Source organism: Lineus longissimus, chromosome 4 (genome assembly GCF_910592395.1).
Source record: "Lineus longissimus chromosome 4, tnLinLong1.2, whole genome shotgun sequence".
In the NCBI taxonomy this organism is placed as follows: domain Eukaryota; kingdom Metazoa; phylum Nemertea; class Pilidiophora; order Heteronemertea; family Lineidae; genus Lineus; species Lineus longissimus.
In genome coordinates, this window is record NC_088311.1 from 2,957,051 (window position 1) to 2,975,626 (window position 18,576).

Genomic DNA, 18,576 nt, shown 5'->3' on the forward strand with positions numbered 1-18,576 from the left:
CTGGAATCAGTGTGTACTTTAGCTTGAAAAGTTCGCGGGTGAAGGGGTTTTCTTCATGATAATATTGATAATGATGATGGTCTAAGGGCGCTAGCGGATCCAGGAACTGGAAGAAAAGGGAGCGTGCACTGCATTTCTCATCAAAATTGCTGCACTACAGGTGTGTTCCAAAATTTCATGGTCAATTTCAAAGATTCTATATCAATTAGGGGACGTGCCTCTGGTGCACCCCCTTGGATACGCGCCTGATAAACGTTCATGGATGAAAGTAGAAAGAAAGCTTTTAAAAAAAAACGATATAAGATTCGCCAGGGTTTGAATCTAATTCGAATCCGGGCCTTATAAACGTTTATGGATGAAAAATGGAAAGAAGACCTTTTAAAAAAACGAAAAAATACATTCGCCGGGGTTCGAACCCGTGACCACCCAATCTAAAGCGCAGCGCTCTAACCGCTGAGCTATCAGGGCGTTCATGTTTGACGTGAGATATTCGGCAATCTGAAGACAGGCCTTAGGGAACGCGCCATGATTGTGGCTAGGTCACGCTGGCGGAAGAGTAATTGGGTGCAAATAGTTCCAAGGTAACCGTAAAACACAATATTACTATAGATATTTCTTAATATATCGTATATATATAGCTCGGTGATTTTATTGAAAATGTTTGCAGTTGATTTAAATGTTTGAATGGTTTAAAAACAAAATTTTTAGAAGCGAGGTCAACAGGGTCAAAAGAAATAGTTTTTGGCGCCAATGATGTCGGCAATGGCAGATTTGAATTAAGATTCGAGTCGATTCTTTTGGAAGCCGAAAGTGCGGATGCACAGGGCAATTGCATTTAGAAAGCTTCGCCGACTGATAGTCAAACCATTCCCTGGAGTGCTCGAAAACCTGGAATCAGTGTGTACTTTAGCTTGAAAAGTTCGCGGATGAAGGGGTTTTCTTCATGATAATATTGATAATGATGATGGTCTAAGGGCGCTAGCGGATCCAGGAACTGGAAGAAAAGGGAGCGTGCACTGCATTTCTCATCAAAATTGCTGCACTACAGGTGTGTTCCAAAATTTCATGGTCAATTTCAAAGATTCTTTATCAATTAGGGGGCGTGCCTCTGGTGCACCCCCTTGGATACGCGCCTGATAAACGTTCATGGATGAAAGTAGAAAGAAAGCTTTTAAAAAAAAACGATATAAGATTCGCCACGGTTTGAATCTAATTCGAATCCGGGCCTTATAAACGTTTATGGATGAAAAATGGAAAGAAGACCTTTTAAAAAAACGAAAAAATACATTCGACGGGGTTCGAACCCGTGACCACCCAATCTAAAGCGCAGCGCTCTAACCGCTGAGCTATCAGGGCGTTCATGTTTGACGTGAGATATTCGGCAATCTGAAGACAGGCCTTAGGGAACGCGCCATGATTGTGGCTAGGTCACGCTGGCGGAAGAGTAATTGGGTGCAAATAGTTCCAAGGTAACCGTAAAACACAATATTACTATAGATATTTCTTAATATATCGTATATATATAGCTCGGTGATTTTATTGAAAATGTTTGCAGTTGATTTAAATGTTTGAATGGTTTAAAAACAAAATTTTTAGAAGCGAGGTCAACAGGGTCAAAAGAAATAGTTTTTGGCGCCAATGATGTCGGCAATGGCAGATTTGAATTAAGATTCGAGTCGATTCTTTTGGAAGCCGAAAGTGCGGATGCACAGGGCAATTGCATTTAGAAAGCTTCGCCGACTGATAGTCAAACCATTCCCTGGAGTGCTCGAAAACCTGGAATCAGTGTGTACTTTAGCTTGAAAAGTTCGCGGGTGAAGGGGTTTTCTTCATGATAATATTGATAATGATGATGGTCTAAGGGCGCTAGCGGATCCAGGAACTGGAAGAAAAGGGAGCGTGCACTGCATTTCTCATCAAAATTGCTGCACTACAGGTGTGTTCCAAAATTTCATGGTCAATTTCAAAGATTCTTTATCAATTAGGGGGCGTGCCTCTGGTGCACCCCCTTGGATACGCGCCTGATAAACGTTCATGGATGAAAGTAGAAAGAAAGCTTTTAAAAAAAAACGATATAAGATTCGCCACGGTTTGAATCTAATTCGAATCCGGGCCTTATAAACGTTTATGGATGAAAAATGGAAAGAAGACCTTTTAAAAAAACGAAAAAATACATTCGACGGGGTTCGAACCCGTGACCACCCAATCTAAAGCGCAGCGCTCTAACCGCTGAGCTATCAGGGCGTTCATGTTTGACGTGAGATATTCGGCAATCTGAAGACAGGCCTTAGGGAACGCGCCATGATTGTGGCTAGGTCACGCTGGCGGAAGAGTAATTGGGTGCAAATAGTTCCAAGGTAACCGTAAAACACAATATTACTATAGATATTTCTTAATATATCGTATATATATAGCTCGGTGATTTTATTGAAAATGTTTGCAGTTGATTTAAATGTTTGAATGGTTTAAAAACAAAATTTTTAGAAGCGAGGTCAACAGGGTCAAAAGAAATAGTTTTTGGCGCCAATGATGTCGGCAATGGCAGATTTGAATTAAGATTCGAGTCGATTCTTTTGGAAGCCGAAAGTGCGGATGCACAGGGCAATTGCATTTAGAAAGCTTCGCCGACTGATAGTCAAACCATTCCCTGGAGTGCTCGAAAACCTGGAATCAGTGTGTACTTTAGCTTGAAAAGTTCGCGGGTGAAGGGGTTTTCTTCATGATAATATTGATAATGATGATGGTCTAAGGGCGCTAGCGGATCCAGGAACTGGAAGAAAAGGGAGCGTGCACTGCATTTCTCATCAAAATTGCTGCACTACAGGTGTGTTCCAAAATTTCATGGTCAATTTCAAAGATTCTTTATCAATTAGGGGGCGTGCCTCTGGTGCACCCCCTTGGATACGCGCCTGATAAACGTTCATGGATGAAAGTAGAAAGAAAGCTTTTAAAAAAAAACGATATAAGATTCGCCACGGTTTGAATCTAATTCGAATCCGGGCCTTATAAACGTTTATGGATGAAAAATGGAAAGAAGACCTTTTAAAAAAACGAAAAAATACATTCGCCGGGGTTCGAACCCGTGACCACCCAATCTAAAGCGCAGCGCTCTAACTGCTGAGCTATCAGGGCGTTCATGTTTGACGTGAGATATTCGGCAATCTGAAGACAGGCCTTAGGGAACGCGCCATGATTGTGGCTAGGTCGGCTGGCGGAAGAGTAATTGGGTGCAAATAGTTCCAAGGTAACCGTAAAACACAATATTACTATAGATATTTCTTAATATATCGTATATATATAGCTCGGTGATTTTATTGAAAATGTTTGCAGTTGATTTAAATGTTTGAATGGTTTAAAAACAAAATTTTTAGAAGCGAGGTCAACAGGGTCAAAAGAAATAGTTTTTGGCGCCAATGATGTCGGCAATGGCAGATTTGAATTAAGATTCGAGTCGATTCTTTTGGAAGCCGAAAGTGCGGATGCACAGGGCAATTGCATTTAGAAAGCTTCGCCGACTGATAGTCAAACCATTCCCAGGAGTGCTCGAAAACCTGGAATCAGTGTGTACTTTAGCTTGAAAAGTTCGCGGGTGAAGGGGTTTTCTTCATGATAATATTGATAATGATGATGGTCTGAGGGCGCTAGCGGATCCAGGAACTGGAAGAAAAGGGAGCGTGCACTGCATTTCTCATCAAAATTGCTGCACTACAGGTGTGTTCCAAAATTTCATGGTCAATTTCAAAGATTCTTTATCAATTAGGGGGCGTGCCTCTGGTGCACCCCCTTGGATACGCGCCTGATAAACGTTCATGGATGAAAGTAGAAAGAAAGCTTTTAAAAAAAAACGATATAAGATTCGCCAGGGTTTGAATCTAATTCGAATCCGGGCCTGATAAACGTTCATGGATGAAAAATGGAAAGAAGACCTTTTAAAAAAACGAAAAAATACATTCGCCGGGGTTCGAACCCGTGACCACCCAATCTAAAGCGCAGCGCTCTAACCGCTGAGCTATCAGGGCGTTCATGTTGGACGTGAGATATTCGGCAATCTGAAGACAGGCCTTAGGGTACGCGCCATGATTGTGGCTAGGTCACGCTGGCGGAAGAGTAATTGGGTGCAAATAGTTCCAAGGTAACCGTATAACACAATATTACTATAGATATTTCTTAATATATCGTATATATATAGCTCGGTGATTTTATTGAAAATGTTTGCAGTTGATTTAAATGTTTGAATGGTTTAAAAACAAAATTTTTAGAAGCGAGGTCAACAGGGTCAAAAGAAATAGTTTTTGGCGCCAATGATGTCGGCAATGGCAGATTTGAATTAAGATTCGAGTGGATTCTAGTGGTGCCGCCATCTTGGATCAACGAAAGTTGGTCTGAGAGAGGGCCAACTATTTTTGCCTACAACTGAATGATATTGTCATTGTCATTCAAATAAAAGTAGTTTTTGTGAAAGAATATTATTTGGACTAGTTAGAAATATCACAGTTTCAACAAATTCTTTGATAATTAGTCCACATTTGGACACTAGACCTCGCATTTCCCCGTCCACAAAATCAAAGGCCACTTCGAAAACCTTCAAAAAAGGGGCTAAAAAGCCCGTCCACTCATTGATCAAAATCACCCATCAAAATATTTTTTTTCTTTTTTCTTTCGCTGACCCATTAAAAAGATTATATCCATTAACATACTGCATTAACATACTGCAATTTCTTTTAAATATATTGAAAGACAAAGAAATGCCAGCCCACCAAACTTTGAGGGCCGCTGTCCACACTTTCGTCCACACTTTCGTCCACAGTTTACACCTACCCAAAGTTTGAGTTGTCAGTTGGTTTAGGGGCACAATCACCTAGATTATAGCGGCAATACACGGTTGCCTATGGCTATAGAGGTTCTTCACTGACGTCACATGATAACGTTGCCGATTTGTTTTGCACTGCCATATTTGCCGTCACACGTGGTCACGACGTAAAGGATACATTGGGCAGGTGGCCGTCAAACGTCACTTCGTGACGTCACGTTAGGAACCTCTATAGACTGTCCTCCATGTCCTCTGTAAAGGACTTTGGGAGGATTCACCAGTCTTGTAAGATGACTGTGGTCCCAAGTAGTACTCAAGTTGTACTTAAAGAGTTGTCAGATAGATATGGGTAACTACCAGTCTCGTGAGATCATCTGATTGAGATAACCAGCTGGCAGAGGTTGGTTGTTCCATTGTCCGTCCTTGTGAGATGATTACCATGGTACAACCAAATCAGTTGTCTTGTATCACCCATGTAGAACGCAAGTGTAATGTTATCTTGCACAGCTAAAGGGCCCTTTGAAGATTTCACCAATCTCAGTTGCAGTTGCCTGTACCATGACAGAAGACGGACGAAATCGTGCGATGGCCTTCATGATTTTGCTTGGGTTGTGACTTCCTCATCTCTCTCATCATGTTGTCAACACGGTGGAGCAGCCAGGACTGATTCGGCCTGGCTGTGACTTCCTCATCTCTCTCATCATGTTGTCAACACGGTGGAGCAGCCAGGACTGCTTCGGCCTGGCTGTGACTTCCTCACCTCTCTTATCATGTTGTCAACACGGTGGAGCAGCCAGGACTGATTCGGCCTGGCTGTGACTTCCTCATCTCTCTCATCATGTTGACAACTTGGCAGAGCAGCCAAGACTGATTTGGCCTGGCTGTGACTGTCTCATCTCTCTCACCATATTAACAACTAGGCAGTGCGGCGAAGACTGATTTGGCCTGGCTGTGACTGTCTCATCTCTCTCACCATATAGAGAACTTGGCAGAGCAGCCAAGACTGATTTGGCCTGGCTGTGACTGTCTCTCATATCTTTCACCATGTAGACAACTTGGCAGAGCAGCCAAGACTGATTTAGCCTGGCTGTGATTGTCTCATCTCTCTCGACATATTAACAACTAGGCAATGCGGCGAAGATTGATGCGGCCTGGCTGTGACTGTCTCATCACTCTCATCATGTTGTCAACACGGTGGAGCAGCCAGGACTGATTCGGCCTGGTCCCTGGGCTGATAAGGGCAGGCATAAATTGGGTCAGGTCAAATCTTGGGGTTGAGAAAGTGTTAGGTGTAGGTTTAGGGGCCCTACCCTTAGGATAAATATGTCTCAATTTCACCATGGCACACTGACGGCACTTCACCATGGTGAATTCGGACGGTGAAATATTTTACCATGGTGAGCATGGTAAGTTCTACATTCATCATGATGGCGAGCATGGTAAACCCTGAGTTCACCATGGTGAACGCTGCATTCACCATGGTGAACTCATGGTAAACTCTGATTTTACCATGGTGAATCTGAGATCTTTTTCGTAAGGGTCATCTCCATCCAAACCAATTCACTCAATGGGGTCAAGCCTTTCCTCGGACCCAGAGAATCATCCTCTCATACCAGTGTCAGTTGCAAGCTCCACATGATGTACAGGTCCGAGACTCCATTAATTGTATTGTAGGTTCTCCACTGCTAATTCTATCCTGCACCATCCCAACCCAAGAATGTATTCCACAAATCCTCTCCACGAGCATATGCTGTGTCTAGTTGGACAGTCGGCCAAAATCTTGAATCGACACTGAGACAAAATTCACAATTTTACATAAATGAAACAGTTTATTGAATCATAAATACGACATGTATTTTATGGCGACGGTGAAGCGACGTGACACACTGATTCAGTCAAAACAAATTACACTCATTCAGGCCGACACAAGTTAACAAGTCGACACAATTATGAGCCAGCCATAGGTTTAAACAAGTGTGCTTGATGATCAGGATCAATGTTTTATCATGGGTTAGAAATTCCCCTAAATCATCCCTTAAATGGCTTTGGACTAGAATAGCACTAACCTCGTTCTAGACAGACTGAAGGGTAAGACAGTGGATTTTCAAATTGATATACCTGTTACAGACAACAATATTCCTGTGGCTGGTGAAATTGAGGGGGAAAAAGAACTGAAGAGTGTCTTTGCCCCCCCCCCCCCCCATTATTAATCATTTGGCAAAAGATTCTGGAGAATCTATTGTGGTCTATAACAGGTAAATTAATTTGAATCACCACTGTGAAGAGGTGTGTTTGAAATGAGTTAACAGATAAGTTAAGTAAAATCAGAAAAATACCATTTTAACAGAGCTTCTTGTAACCATCAGATCATATAATTAAGACAAAAGAAAGAAAAAAATCACATGAAATGTCTGTCTCTCTCGCTACTGCATCCGATATTCTGTCGAGTTATCAAATATCCATTTATCAAGCAAGCAAAAGTGAAATGTACTCTCTTTGACCATTCAGATATAAAGCTTTCATGTTATGACTGTTGTTCAGGACTTAGCCACTTGTATGCGCCACATCTTAAATGACAAGGCAGACAATTCTACTTTTACCTTGTGACACAAAAGGTTTAGTGTCTACACTACTGACAACTTATTGGAGAGACGCTACATAAAAGTAATTGAAAATAAAGAACAAGACCGGCAAAAATAAACAAAGAAAGCATTTCACAGAGTGCCCCAAACTTTCAGGGGCTCGTCTCTATTGCACCACAATGTATCAACTACATCCTCTAAAATTTTCATAAGATTTAAAACAGGCTGTTTCATGTCAGCCGGGCAAAGTCAACTACAACATATTTTGATTTTCATATAGAATTGCTGGAGCTAGATTTGACGAAGTGACAGCAAGTGTGACTTACACTGTTGCCAATTTAGTCTCAAGCATCTAGAAGTCAAAAACATTACATGGCAAAATGATTACAGTACAAATAGACTACAGTTTACATAGAGAATGCAGGTAGAAACTAGAATATACATTCGATACCAACAAGTCATGGTCTAAAGAATCGACTCAGTTCCTCATCAAAATTGCTGATAGCACACCACCACTCAACAAAAAGGCTTTGTAGATAGAACTTTTCATCCCTTAACAACCGAAGTCATTACATATTTTATGTACCATACCACAGTTACATATAGTATTGATGTCCGCCACAGAAATGAACCCCTTTATCCCCTTTCTGACTTCTGTGATTAAAATAATTATTGTCAATGAGTTCACCGACTATAGTCCTGGACACCTGACACACCGGCATATCAGGATTTCATGTGAATTCTACAACATGGACCAAGTAGGTTTACCCAAAAAAATGTTAGACCCCATGATCACAATCACAACATAAATATCTACACAATATCCATTTTATATACACTACTTACATTTTTTTCATTATTGCATGATCAGCCAGAGTTTGGAAGATGTGTGAGCATCGAAACCGGTCAAACTTATCAATCAGTTTGGTCAAGGAGAAACATGTATGGTCATTGTATACCGAGGGAGCGGCTAGAAAACTAGGCTAATTACCAGCAAGAACATTTCTAATCCGACTGCAAAGTAAAACCGATACTGGTCTCCGAACCTTTCAGCACATACATCCAGCCAGGGCTGAATGCATCATCAGCCTAAGGGCAAAAACCCAAGTGTACACATGGGATTTCGTGACAGTTTGCATTCGACAATTCAATTCATTCGCAAAAGTAAAGTGCTCACAAAATTTCACGGCGTACAGTAATTGGTGCAAGACCACTTCTGCAAAGTGATGAATATATAAGGTCTTCTGTGCCAAACAACTCCCAGCCACAGTGGTGCAAAATGCATCCTGCAATGTCCTCGGTTGTCAACTTGTTGGGTAAAACCTTTTTGGAATGGTCTGCGAGCAGCACAAGAGATTGCTAATAATAAGATCAGTATCGCCATGCATATGTCTCAGTTAAAACGATGGCATTGTTTAATAGTCCTTGGCTGAACACACTACGTTTCTATAAGACATGAAACAGGCTTACCAACTACCATCATACACTGTCATCTGGAAAAAAAATAACAACATGAAGATAATTTTTGTTTAAATGGGGAAAGTGGCAACATCAATATCAACACCCAAGACATATCTGAAATTTTCGACAATGTATCATGGCTGACTGCTGCTTTTATCACGCTGTCCACAGAAAAAAACCTGATTATGTTGATGTTGACATTTTGTGGGAATTATCTGGAAACTTCTAGATATTGTTATTATAGGTAATTTGTACCGTTCGGTGATGGTGAAAATCAATATGGTGGAATTACAGGAAAGTGACATCAAAATATATATTGCATATTTCATTGCCTTATTCTTAACCACAGCTAAATCAATATTTTCCAATATTACAATGTCAATTCACCGAGTTTCTTCTTTCGTTGATCTTTCATTTACAAAGCTGAGGAAAATGGCTACTTACCGTGATACCACCATTTTGTTTTCTTGGGATTTTTGCTACACGTTTTTATATAAAAGGCATTATCTGGTGGCCGTTTCTGAAAGCAGATACAGCATTATTAGAAGTTGAATAACCTTTCAGTGCACACTTCAAAGTAAGGACTTTTAGGCCAAAGATCATGAACTCTATTTACCTTTTCTTTACAGCTGCTCATCATACTGACGATACTGAGACATACAGACTGTACAGAGAGGGCTGGTGACCAATCATCGGTCAGGATTGATAGGCAGATGTGGCCGTTGCTGTAGATGTGGGGATGAACTGGAATGTTGGCACCGATGAAAGTAACCTGAAACACACAAGACTGACAATATTGATTGAGCAACTTGACTGTTCATTGCCATTCTCAGAAAAATTTACCAAAAGAACAATGAGTGACATTCACCAGCAATTCATTTTATGGCAGCCTTTCTGGTAAAGCATCGTCCGATTGCCAAATTACACATTTATGAGGCAATCAAATTTTGCGATTAGAGGAATTGGGATACATGTTATTATTTTCAATAAGATGTTGATTTCTTACCTGTGGCGATTCAAACGGATAACGCTGACCAAATTTAAATTGTAGTTTAAACTTTTCACCGCAATATAATGATTCCTCAGCACCTTCCAGCTCAACAATCCACTCAGCCAAACTTGACCCCATCTTGTCCCAGTCTACAGTCACACCAGGTGGAGGGTGAGTCCTAAGCTGTTGAAGCTCTTTAGCGAGCCGTTTCTGAAGGGTAAAGAAAAAACTTACACATTGTACAGTGTACAGTCTAGCTCATATTAATATCAACACCTATGACTTGTGATATCTCCCAAAATACCAGACCGATTTTAATGTGGTTTGGAAAGGGTTTTCACAAATCTTGTTTTCTAATATGAACATTCTAATTACAGTGAATTGCATCACTGCCTTCATAATGTTATCGACCATTCAAAAATGGTTAAAAAAATAATGTTTTTATTACAGAAAATTTCCACCAAAAAATCACTAGTGTTGTAGTACAGCAAGAACTAAGACTTTCTGGCTTTGACTTTCTGGGGTGTTTTCATGTTGATATCATATCTTTGTTTCAAGCTATCATGCTTTGTCAATTAGGGGTCTAGGTCGTACAGAGAACACAGTGTAGAGGAGGGCAGAATAAAAATAAAGAAAAAAATACCAATTTTGTTCATGAAATTAGCAGTTTTTTCAGGCGGTGGTCGGGAAAAAATATTTCAAAAAAAAATTTATTAGAAATTGGCACTTTTTCATGTTGGAGAGTTCGCTTAACAAGACATAAAAAATACACGCCTAAAGGCAAAATTTGTCATGAATATATCATATACATGTAGCTTGATTGAGAAGAGCAAGAGAATAAACTTCAAGGATACTCGTGTGCACAGGGCAACATGCAAATACAGTATAAAATAAAACTGCTATCAGTATTACACAAGAGACATGCCTTGGGGGCAAATGTCTCCTAGTATTTGTTGAATAGACAATACTGTCTCATGTTACACATAATAATAGATGTGGCATATGCTATTGTCCTGCAGTACTGCTCAACGTGTTTTAGCTAAACTGCATACACCAGGCAACAGGTGTAGTGTTCCAATCACCAGTTAATCATATACATGTACGGTGCTATAAATGGCTAAGAGAATTAAAATGGTCATGGAGAAGGTCCATTCTCACTGTGTAGTTATTTGGATGCATGGGAAACACTAGCTTACATGTAGTGTCACGGGTATAAAATAATGTTCCATTTAGGCCAATATGTAGCCGCAAGACCCAGGGAACTTCCCCTAAATTGGCATTTTTAGCTGTGATGACAACACCTAACAATCACACCATACTATACTATACAGGCCAAATGGATTTTAAAGATACCAGTAGACTGAATAAATTGCCAGACATCATGGGTTTTTTAAAAGCGGTCTACTTGACTATAATGTAACCCGTCCCCTCTGCACAAATCACAAGTGAAAACTGAGTCTGACCTGGGTTCATTTGCTGAGATAAAAGCAAATATGATATAATCTGTGTGATCCTTTCCATCATCCCGGACACTTTCTTCCTATTTTAGGGCTTATGCAGTTTCACCCGCGACAAGTGAATCCTGAGCAAACATTGATGTGAATGAAAAGGACCTTTCCCAATCATCACATGACGGGCACTGCCCACACGAGGAATGTTGACACAGAAAAAACCTATCTATCTTCTAACGATTCTACACAACTTTGCCATGCCAACCACATTGCCTATGTAGTATGTATACAGGAAGGACACTCTAGTTAAATCAAATGGGAGGTCAGTGTCAAGGCAGGCATCACATGAGTGACTCAGGCCAGACACAGACTCAATGACGAAACAGACGTCACTCACTGCAAGTAGGTGTGCTTTGGGATAGACTGGGACCCTGCACTCTGGGAGTGGCACCAACCCGCCTCTTCACTGCATACTTTATGCACTTTCATAACCTGCTCCTGCATTAGCATTAGGCCTCAGGGTCGGCCTATCACCATGAATGCATGATTGATGAAGATAAGTCATGAAGTTCAGTCGAATGTCATTGTCAGTACATGTTCACTGGTGGTAGGGAGGAAAATGACAACATACAAAAATGTACAGATGTTACAAAATAAGGATGAACACAACCATAACAAGGATGTAAAATGTACACAGTCGCATTCGCATGTCAAAACAGTACGTGCATAGCACTGTCATGACATGCATGATGATGCGACTGTTAGTGTGCAGCATCTGCATGCACGCATAATCACAGCAGATGCAGTGGATTTTTACAATGCAAAATATACAACCTGTTCAAAGCCTCAGAAAATCGACCAGGAATTTGCAATTTCAAATCAGTTGATATGATTAGAAAGAAGAAATTAATCTCAATAACTGCAATAATTCTGTTGGCGAAATACTGAATAATAACGTCGGCCATACAATTATTTTTAGTATCAAGATTTTCTTCCTCACCTCCATTGAAGCCATTTTTGTGCGATTTGTTACATCCTCGATCATGTCGATGTACACATCGCGGGATATCGGAGTTCCTCTGGTACGAACAGGTGACGCCACCATTAGGTCTCGTTAGGGAGTTTTTCCCAAATGTACGTGATGATGACGTGCCCCATTAACAGGACGTAACATCTATTTTAAAATGCGTTTCCAAAGTGAATGCATGAGGACAACCCATTTGTGTCGTATATCACTGGAAACGCCCGATTCCCTTGATTCTGCAGGATGTTAAATCGGGCAGTTTATTTCTTTAAATAAATCATAAGCGTCGCATTTGCTCCAAGCTCTGTTCACCATCCCAAATGGCAATATTGCCAATTGGGCCGGACAATCACAAAAACCCCCAAATATTATACATTTCTTCCTGAATAATTCTTACAGAGACCATTCTCCCATGAAAGACAGTTGCTTACGCTACACAAAAATCAAAAAAAATCGAGGGTCAACCATTGAACTTTTGAGATATGTTGAATTTTGCACAAATCAGCGAAAAACGCACCAACTGGCACTGGACGGCATTTCAACACGGGGCCGACGCACATTCCAAGTTCAGTGTACACATACGTCGGCAACAACAGTATAAATTCGTAGTTTCTTGTTAGCCGTCTATTGAGTAGTGTTCTAGATTTCGAAAACTGCAAAAAACATGTTTTTGCCAAAACAACAGCTAAATCAACACTAGCATACTGTGAGGAGCAAGAAATCAATGATTTTTAGGAACTACGGTTAGGGTAGGCCGCACATGACTACAAAAAATCCCTAATGAGATTTGAGATCAAGAAGAGCCGCATGATGGTATAATTCAATTTTTAATTATTGTGTAAAAATAGTCATACTAAAAAAAGCAATGTAGTATTTTATTGCAAATTACTGAATTTAAATAATGGATGTTTTGTGATTTTGTTGTATTTATTTTCTTAACTAAATATTTTCATAAGAATCTCCGGCTATTTCGAAAAATTGGCCACGTGTAAGGTCAAGGCCACAGAAAATCACAAAAATTGAAAAGATGGCTGCAGTGAACATCAAGCTCAACCCCTTGGGAGTTTTTCTCATACTTTTAGGGATCAGCTGTGTCGTATTTTATGCCATGGGTGGCATGAAGTGGTTCCAGTCAGAACAGAAAGTCAGCATGAAACAGTTGCTGGCGGTTGGCATCGACCTCGCAAAGAGAGGAGGCCTGAGAGTAAAGGAAATTCGGGAGAGTAATCGTTTGAATGAAAAAACAAAAGGCTTGACTGAAGAGGGGGCTAAGGAGTTGAAGACAGAGGGTGACATGCAGTCCCATAGGGCTATTGTTTATGGATTTGCGAAAGCATTTCCAGGTCTGAAGGTAGCTGCACTCGCAAAATATACTTATAAAAGTAGTACTAGTAGGCCTAAAGTAGGTCCTAAAGAAATTGCAAGAAACAACCAAACCTCCCGATGCTGATCATGCTGCATGCCATTGCCACCATTGGTAGGCTTTGTTGCTGTCATGATTTTGTGTCATGTCAGTAGTAAAAATGGGCGAAAAAGATGATTGTGTGAGCTGTAAAATCTGCTGATACAGATACATTTGAACCATGCACTGTCGCCAGTGTCGGTGTCTGATTTATTGAGAGGCTTCCTTGAAAATAAAATATAACATTCATGTTCGATATGTACCGTAACTAACCAAAATTTTAACAATTGCAGGTGATCTCTGAAGAACATGAAAGAAAGCCTGTTGATTTCAAAAGTATCCCTGATCCAACCAAGCAATTAGATGAAGTTGATGCAGTTGTTGGAAGTGACCAGATGGTACCAATGAAAGATATCACTGTCTGGATTGATCCACTTGATGCAACACAGGAGTATACTGGTAATAATCCATTGTCACCTCCGGGCCAGAATGCACTGATATACCATTTGAAAAGATTATATAACTGTAAGAGACATAGAGATTTTCAAATCTGTATCAGTATTTCGTGTTTCATTAATTTCTTGGTTTATGTTGAGGCTGTTTAAGTGTTTCTGTTCACAGGATAAATATTTATTCTGGATTCATCCTTGAGTTGCCATGCTAGAGTGCTCAATTTAATTCATTTAAAACATTGCAGTCCATCTCTCAACACTCGGAGGTATTTACATCTCTACTTACTGTTATTCAGGCAATCAAAAGCACTGGCTTTATGGGTCTTCTGAAACCAGTTCTAGTCTCAAAGTTCAATTTATTGTTCCCTTTACATTGCAGAGGACCTGACACATTTTGTTACTACCATGGTGTGTGTAGCTGTTAAAGGTGTTCCAATGATTGGGGTCATCCATCAGCCTTTCTTGAAAGAAACAGGTGTGCATGTAATCATCCTATTATTTGGGGAAAGAGAGACTTTAGAATCTATTGATGGGCTTGGGAGTGCATAATGTTAGCCTGGATCTTGGCCAGGGCTAGCGCCTTGTTATATGAGCCTGTATGTATATAAACACACTGAACAAGAGATTGATGTTAACCCTTCCTAAGACATATCTTGACAAAGTGGGAAAGAACCGTCAAAATGTTATTGCAATGAAAAATGCAGCTATCATCTGTCCATTTGCAGTAAGATGAGATATTCTAATACTGTACTGAACTGAAACAGTTATCATTTAACAGTTCTATTTCTCTCTCCTCAGCATGGGCTTGGGTTGGCTACGGATTTGCAAAGTCATTGAAGGTTGCTAAGAAAGAGGACCGAAAAGACTCGGATCCCTACAAGATAATTGTGTCTCGCTCACATGCTGGGGAAGTGAAGGCTGCAGCCACAGAATCTTTTGGAGCAAGCACCATTGTCATTCCTGCTGGTGGAGCAGGTAAGTTAAGGATAATCTTAATCTGGACCAGTTACAACATCGTAGCTACATTAAAATCATGTTTTAGTGAGATCTAGATTACTGCTCTTCATAAGCTACATAAAAAAAATCACCAAATGCAGTCACTTCTGTTATTCGACTACCTTGCAATTCATGTTTTCACTTTCAGGCTATAAGACCTTGGCTGTAATCAAGGGGGAAGCAGATGCCTACATTCACACAACATTGATCAAGAAATGGGACATCTGTGCGGGGAACGCTCTTCTCCATGCTGTGGGTGGCCACATGACAACACTTGATGGGACGTACATTGACTACAGCAGTAACCTTAGTGAGAAGAATGATAAGGGTCTATTAGCAAGTCTCTACGGTTACAGCACCTACCGAACGAAATTAGCTAGCATTGCTGAAAAAATGAAAAAAAAGGAAAAACCGAAGGAAGCAACAAAGGAAGCAGTCAAGGTTTTGTGATGCTTTAAACTATTTTTTTCAAACATTCCAAGTATTTCCTTCTTTTACCTTTATTTGGCCATCTCCGGTTTTCTACTTTTCCCTCACAGAAATAAATTTCCTTTTTTGATAGGGATTTTATTAAATCAAGATTTTTTAATCGCCCAATTCAGGCATCCTTGGAAACTTTTGGGGCTTGATGGGATATGTATAGTGGGAACTCGTCCTTCTTAGCTTGCTGATTGGGAGACTAGTATTAGGATGAGATTGTTTCTCTTCTAAAAGTTCTACACTATTTTCTGTAAACGATCATTTCTCTATGAGGAAAACTATATCAGGCATGTCTGTGAGATTTTTTGCTCATCATGGGCTGATGAAGTAATATCTCGGTGACCATCCTAAAAGTCATGCTGACTTGCAGGTTATCACAGTGATTTTAACTTACAATGAGTTTCAATTCATGACCATATCTGTGCAGCACACCCAACTCATAATTTCCTTCAGCAGTGAAAGAAACACCCATGGCCATGTAAGGCATATTATATGTAGAAGAATCTCATTTTTCCACATGAAAAAGCAATACAATTGTCACTATTTATGATCATCGCTGTTTCCTCTACCACGATCTTCCTTTTTCTTATATATCCATTACATGGCCTGCAGTAGAGCACCAGTTGGTCATGTCTTTTCAAGAACCTGCGCATAGGCTTGCTTCTCACTTGTGTGTATTTATAGAGTGAGTTCAGAGCAACAGTTATCTGAATCTCAAGATCTGTACCAACCCTATAGGTGTTAGATATGAAACTGAGGAATAGATTTTCTTATAAGTAAGAATTTCTTCACAACCTTAAAAATCATGATTAACTGGATAGTGACAATTTCTAATACTCCACATTTTTGACACAAATCACATTCGATTGAATCGTATACTGGTACATATGTAAATATTAGCAAAATTATGTACATGTAGATTACCACTGATTGTAAATGAGATGAGCATGATCATTTTCAATGAGATTAATGTTCAAATGTACTGTAAAATCGGTCAGGGGCTGGCATCACTTTCCAGATGGCTGCACCACTTCTATTTTACCTTACAGGATAGTATTAGTAAATTGCAAGCCATTTAAAGGTCTCAAAGACAAAGGGTAGCATGGACCTTCAGACTAAATTTACTGTAAATATGATCAAAATGACGTTGCTGAATTCATCTGATTCATTACTGTATTATCTCATCGTTGAAATTCTAGTGAGTTGCTTCTGAATTTTTTCTAGTCAGTTGAATATTCATGATGTTAGTTAGAAAAAATCACTGAGGACATTCCAAAATTATCTCCGTTTGACACAGAATTGTGGTATTGAAATAATTATAAATTACTTCCATACCAATATAGAATATATTTTCTTTTCTGACTAACTTATTATGTAGACTTTGCATATTCTTTTAAAACCTGCTCAAGGTTCAGGTACATGTATTGTGCCTAGCCAAATATTCAGCAACAATGCATTGAAAAAATATGTATATATTTTTTCATCACTGTGTTGTAAGGATTTGAGGATTAGTCCTTGATCTCTGGAAATTTAAACTACAGTGTAACCTCCCTTGGTGGACATTTCTACTAACAGGGCGCCCTCCCAGTATTAGTTTGAAGAATGTCTCATGGAGAAATTCCACTGTGGTCTGTAGTTATCTAGCGACAAATATTGTTGTTACAAATTTGCAAGGTTTAAAAAATTCTTGAACTACTCGTAAATAATGGTGTGTGATGAACAGAAATGACGCTTATCAGTTTTTGATTGAAAATACCATAACTTGTTGTTGTCTTGGCCTATTGGAACCCTAAGACCTCATTGCTTTCCTGGCTGAGACAACCACTCCTGTGATATTTCCACTAAAAAACAGACTGGTGTGGTTTTGTATTGTATCTGTAGTTACAGCACTCTTGTACATGTACATAGCTTGTAATTTATATTATGAAATCGTCGTCACAGTGTATTATAAGTATGTAAAATTTTTTGTAACTGCTTGCGAAACAATTGTCTACTTATGGTCAAGTTGCAAAAGAAATGATGTTTGCCATTTTTACATATTGTTCAAAATCAGGAATTTGAACTCAAATTTGAGAATTTCAACAATGCTGTCATTTGGTTATGCATCCCTAGTCCTGTCACATGTTTACACAAAATAACAGAGATGTTAATTTTGGATTACCTGTGGATGAACCACACCTTTCAAGTGGGAGTGACCACTCTCCTAGCATGAAATTTGTGATTGGGTCTACAATATCACAAAATATAATTTGATATGGTGAGAAAACAACTTTATTTCAAATATATGTCATTGGAGTACATGTAATGTAGCTCTTGAACTGGTTTTCTAGTTGTTCACAGAGAAGTTGTGATTTCTTGAGAAGGCTACTGTCTTATATTGGACCTCAGGCTCATTTTATTAGCGAACTAAATCGAAATCTGTCAGTGGACATGGTATTAAAATGTCATATGTCTGGTCTCTTCTTATTTCTATACAATAGCTTTGTAGAAAGCATGATTTTATATGAAATAAAATATTTACATAAATTTGTGCTTCATTCTTGTTTAATTGCTAACAATTGATTAGCCTCTTCGGATAGATTTCACTATATCAGGCCCAGTCTTAAAACCTGATCTGGAGAAGTTTCCCTCCACTGTGCTTGGAAAATTTCAGTGAATTTGGAAGTTGGAGCTCAAGTAAAGTCTGCACGTCTTCTCTCAGGCTGACAAAATGGACTGCTCTGCAAGACTACCTGCATTAATGTTTGGAAGTGTTTTTTGCCAATACGTGCTAATTGACTCCCTGGGCAGCCCATCGCGTCATGCTAAAAACTTAAAGGGACAATAGAGGCAGCAACTTGGCAGGCAAGATAAAGTTACACAAAGTCACCAATAGGGGTCCCTCTCATCTCACAGTACGTCGAAATGATTCACGCTTGTACGAGGAA

General features: G+C 39.6%; 2 protein-coding genes across 2 annotated transcripts; one reads left to right on the plus strand and one right to left on the minus strand.

Moving 5' to 3' along the window:
- Nucleotides 1–6,612: 6,612 nt before the first annotated feature.
- LOC135486627 (ubiquitin-conjugating enzyme E2 W-like) lies at nucleotides 6,613–12,312 on the minus strand. Its single transcript, XM_064769569.1, has 5 exons — nucleotides 12,296–12,312; nucleotides 9,860–10,054; nucleotides 9,470–9,625; nucleotides 9,298–9,373; nucleotides 6,613–8,885 (listed from the first exon to the last, which is right to left on the minus strand). Exons 1-5 carry the CDS (start codon nucleotides 12,308–12,310, stop codon nucleotides 8,872–8,874), a joined length of 456 nt encoding a protein of 151 aa, XP_064625639.1. The 5' UTR covers nucleotides 12,311–12,312; the 3' UTR covers nucleotides 6,613–8,871.
- A 1,026-nt stretch (nucleotides 12,313–13,338) lies between these two features.
- On the plus strand, nucleotides 13,339–18,156 carry LOC135486192 (inositol monophosphatase 3-like). The gene is made up of 5 exons (XM_064768836.1): nucleotides 13,339–13,670; nucleotides 14,015–14,180; nucleotides 14,553–14,648; nucleotides 14,972–15,148; nucleotides 15,318–18,156. Exons 1-5 carry the CDS (start codon nucleotides 13,347–13,349, stop codon nucleotides 15,617–15,619), a joined length of 1,065 nt encoding a protein of 354 aa, XP_064624906.1. The 5' UTR covers nucleotides 13,339–13,346; the 3' UTR covers nucleotides 15,620–18,156.
- Nucleotides 18,157–18,576: the final 420 nt, after the last annotated feature.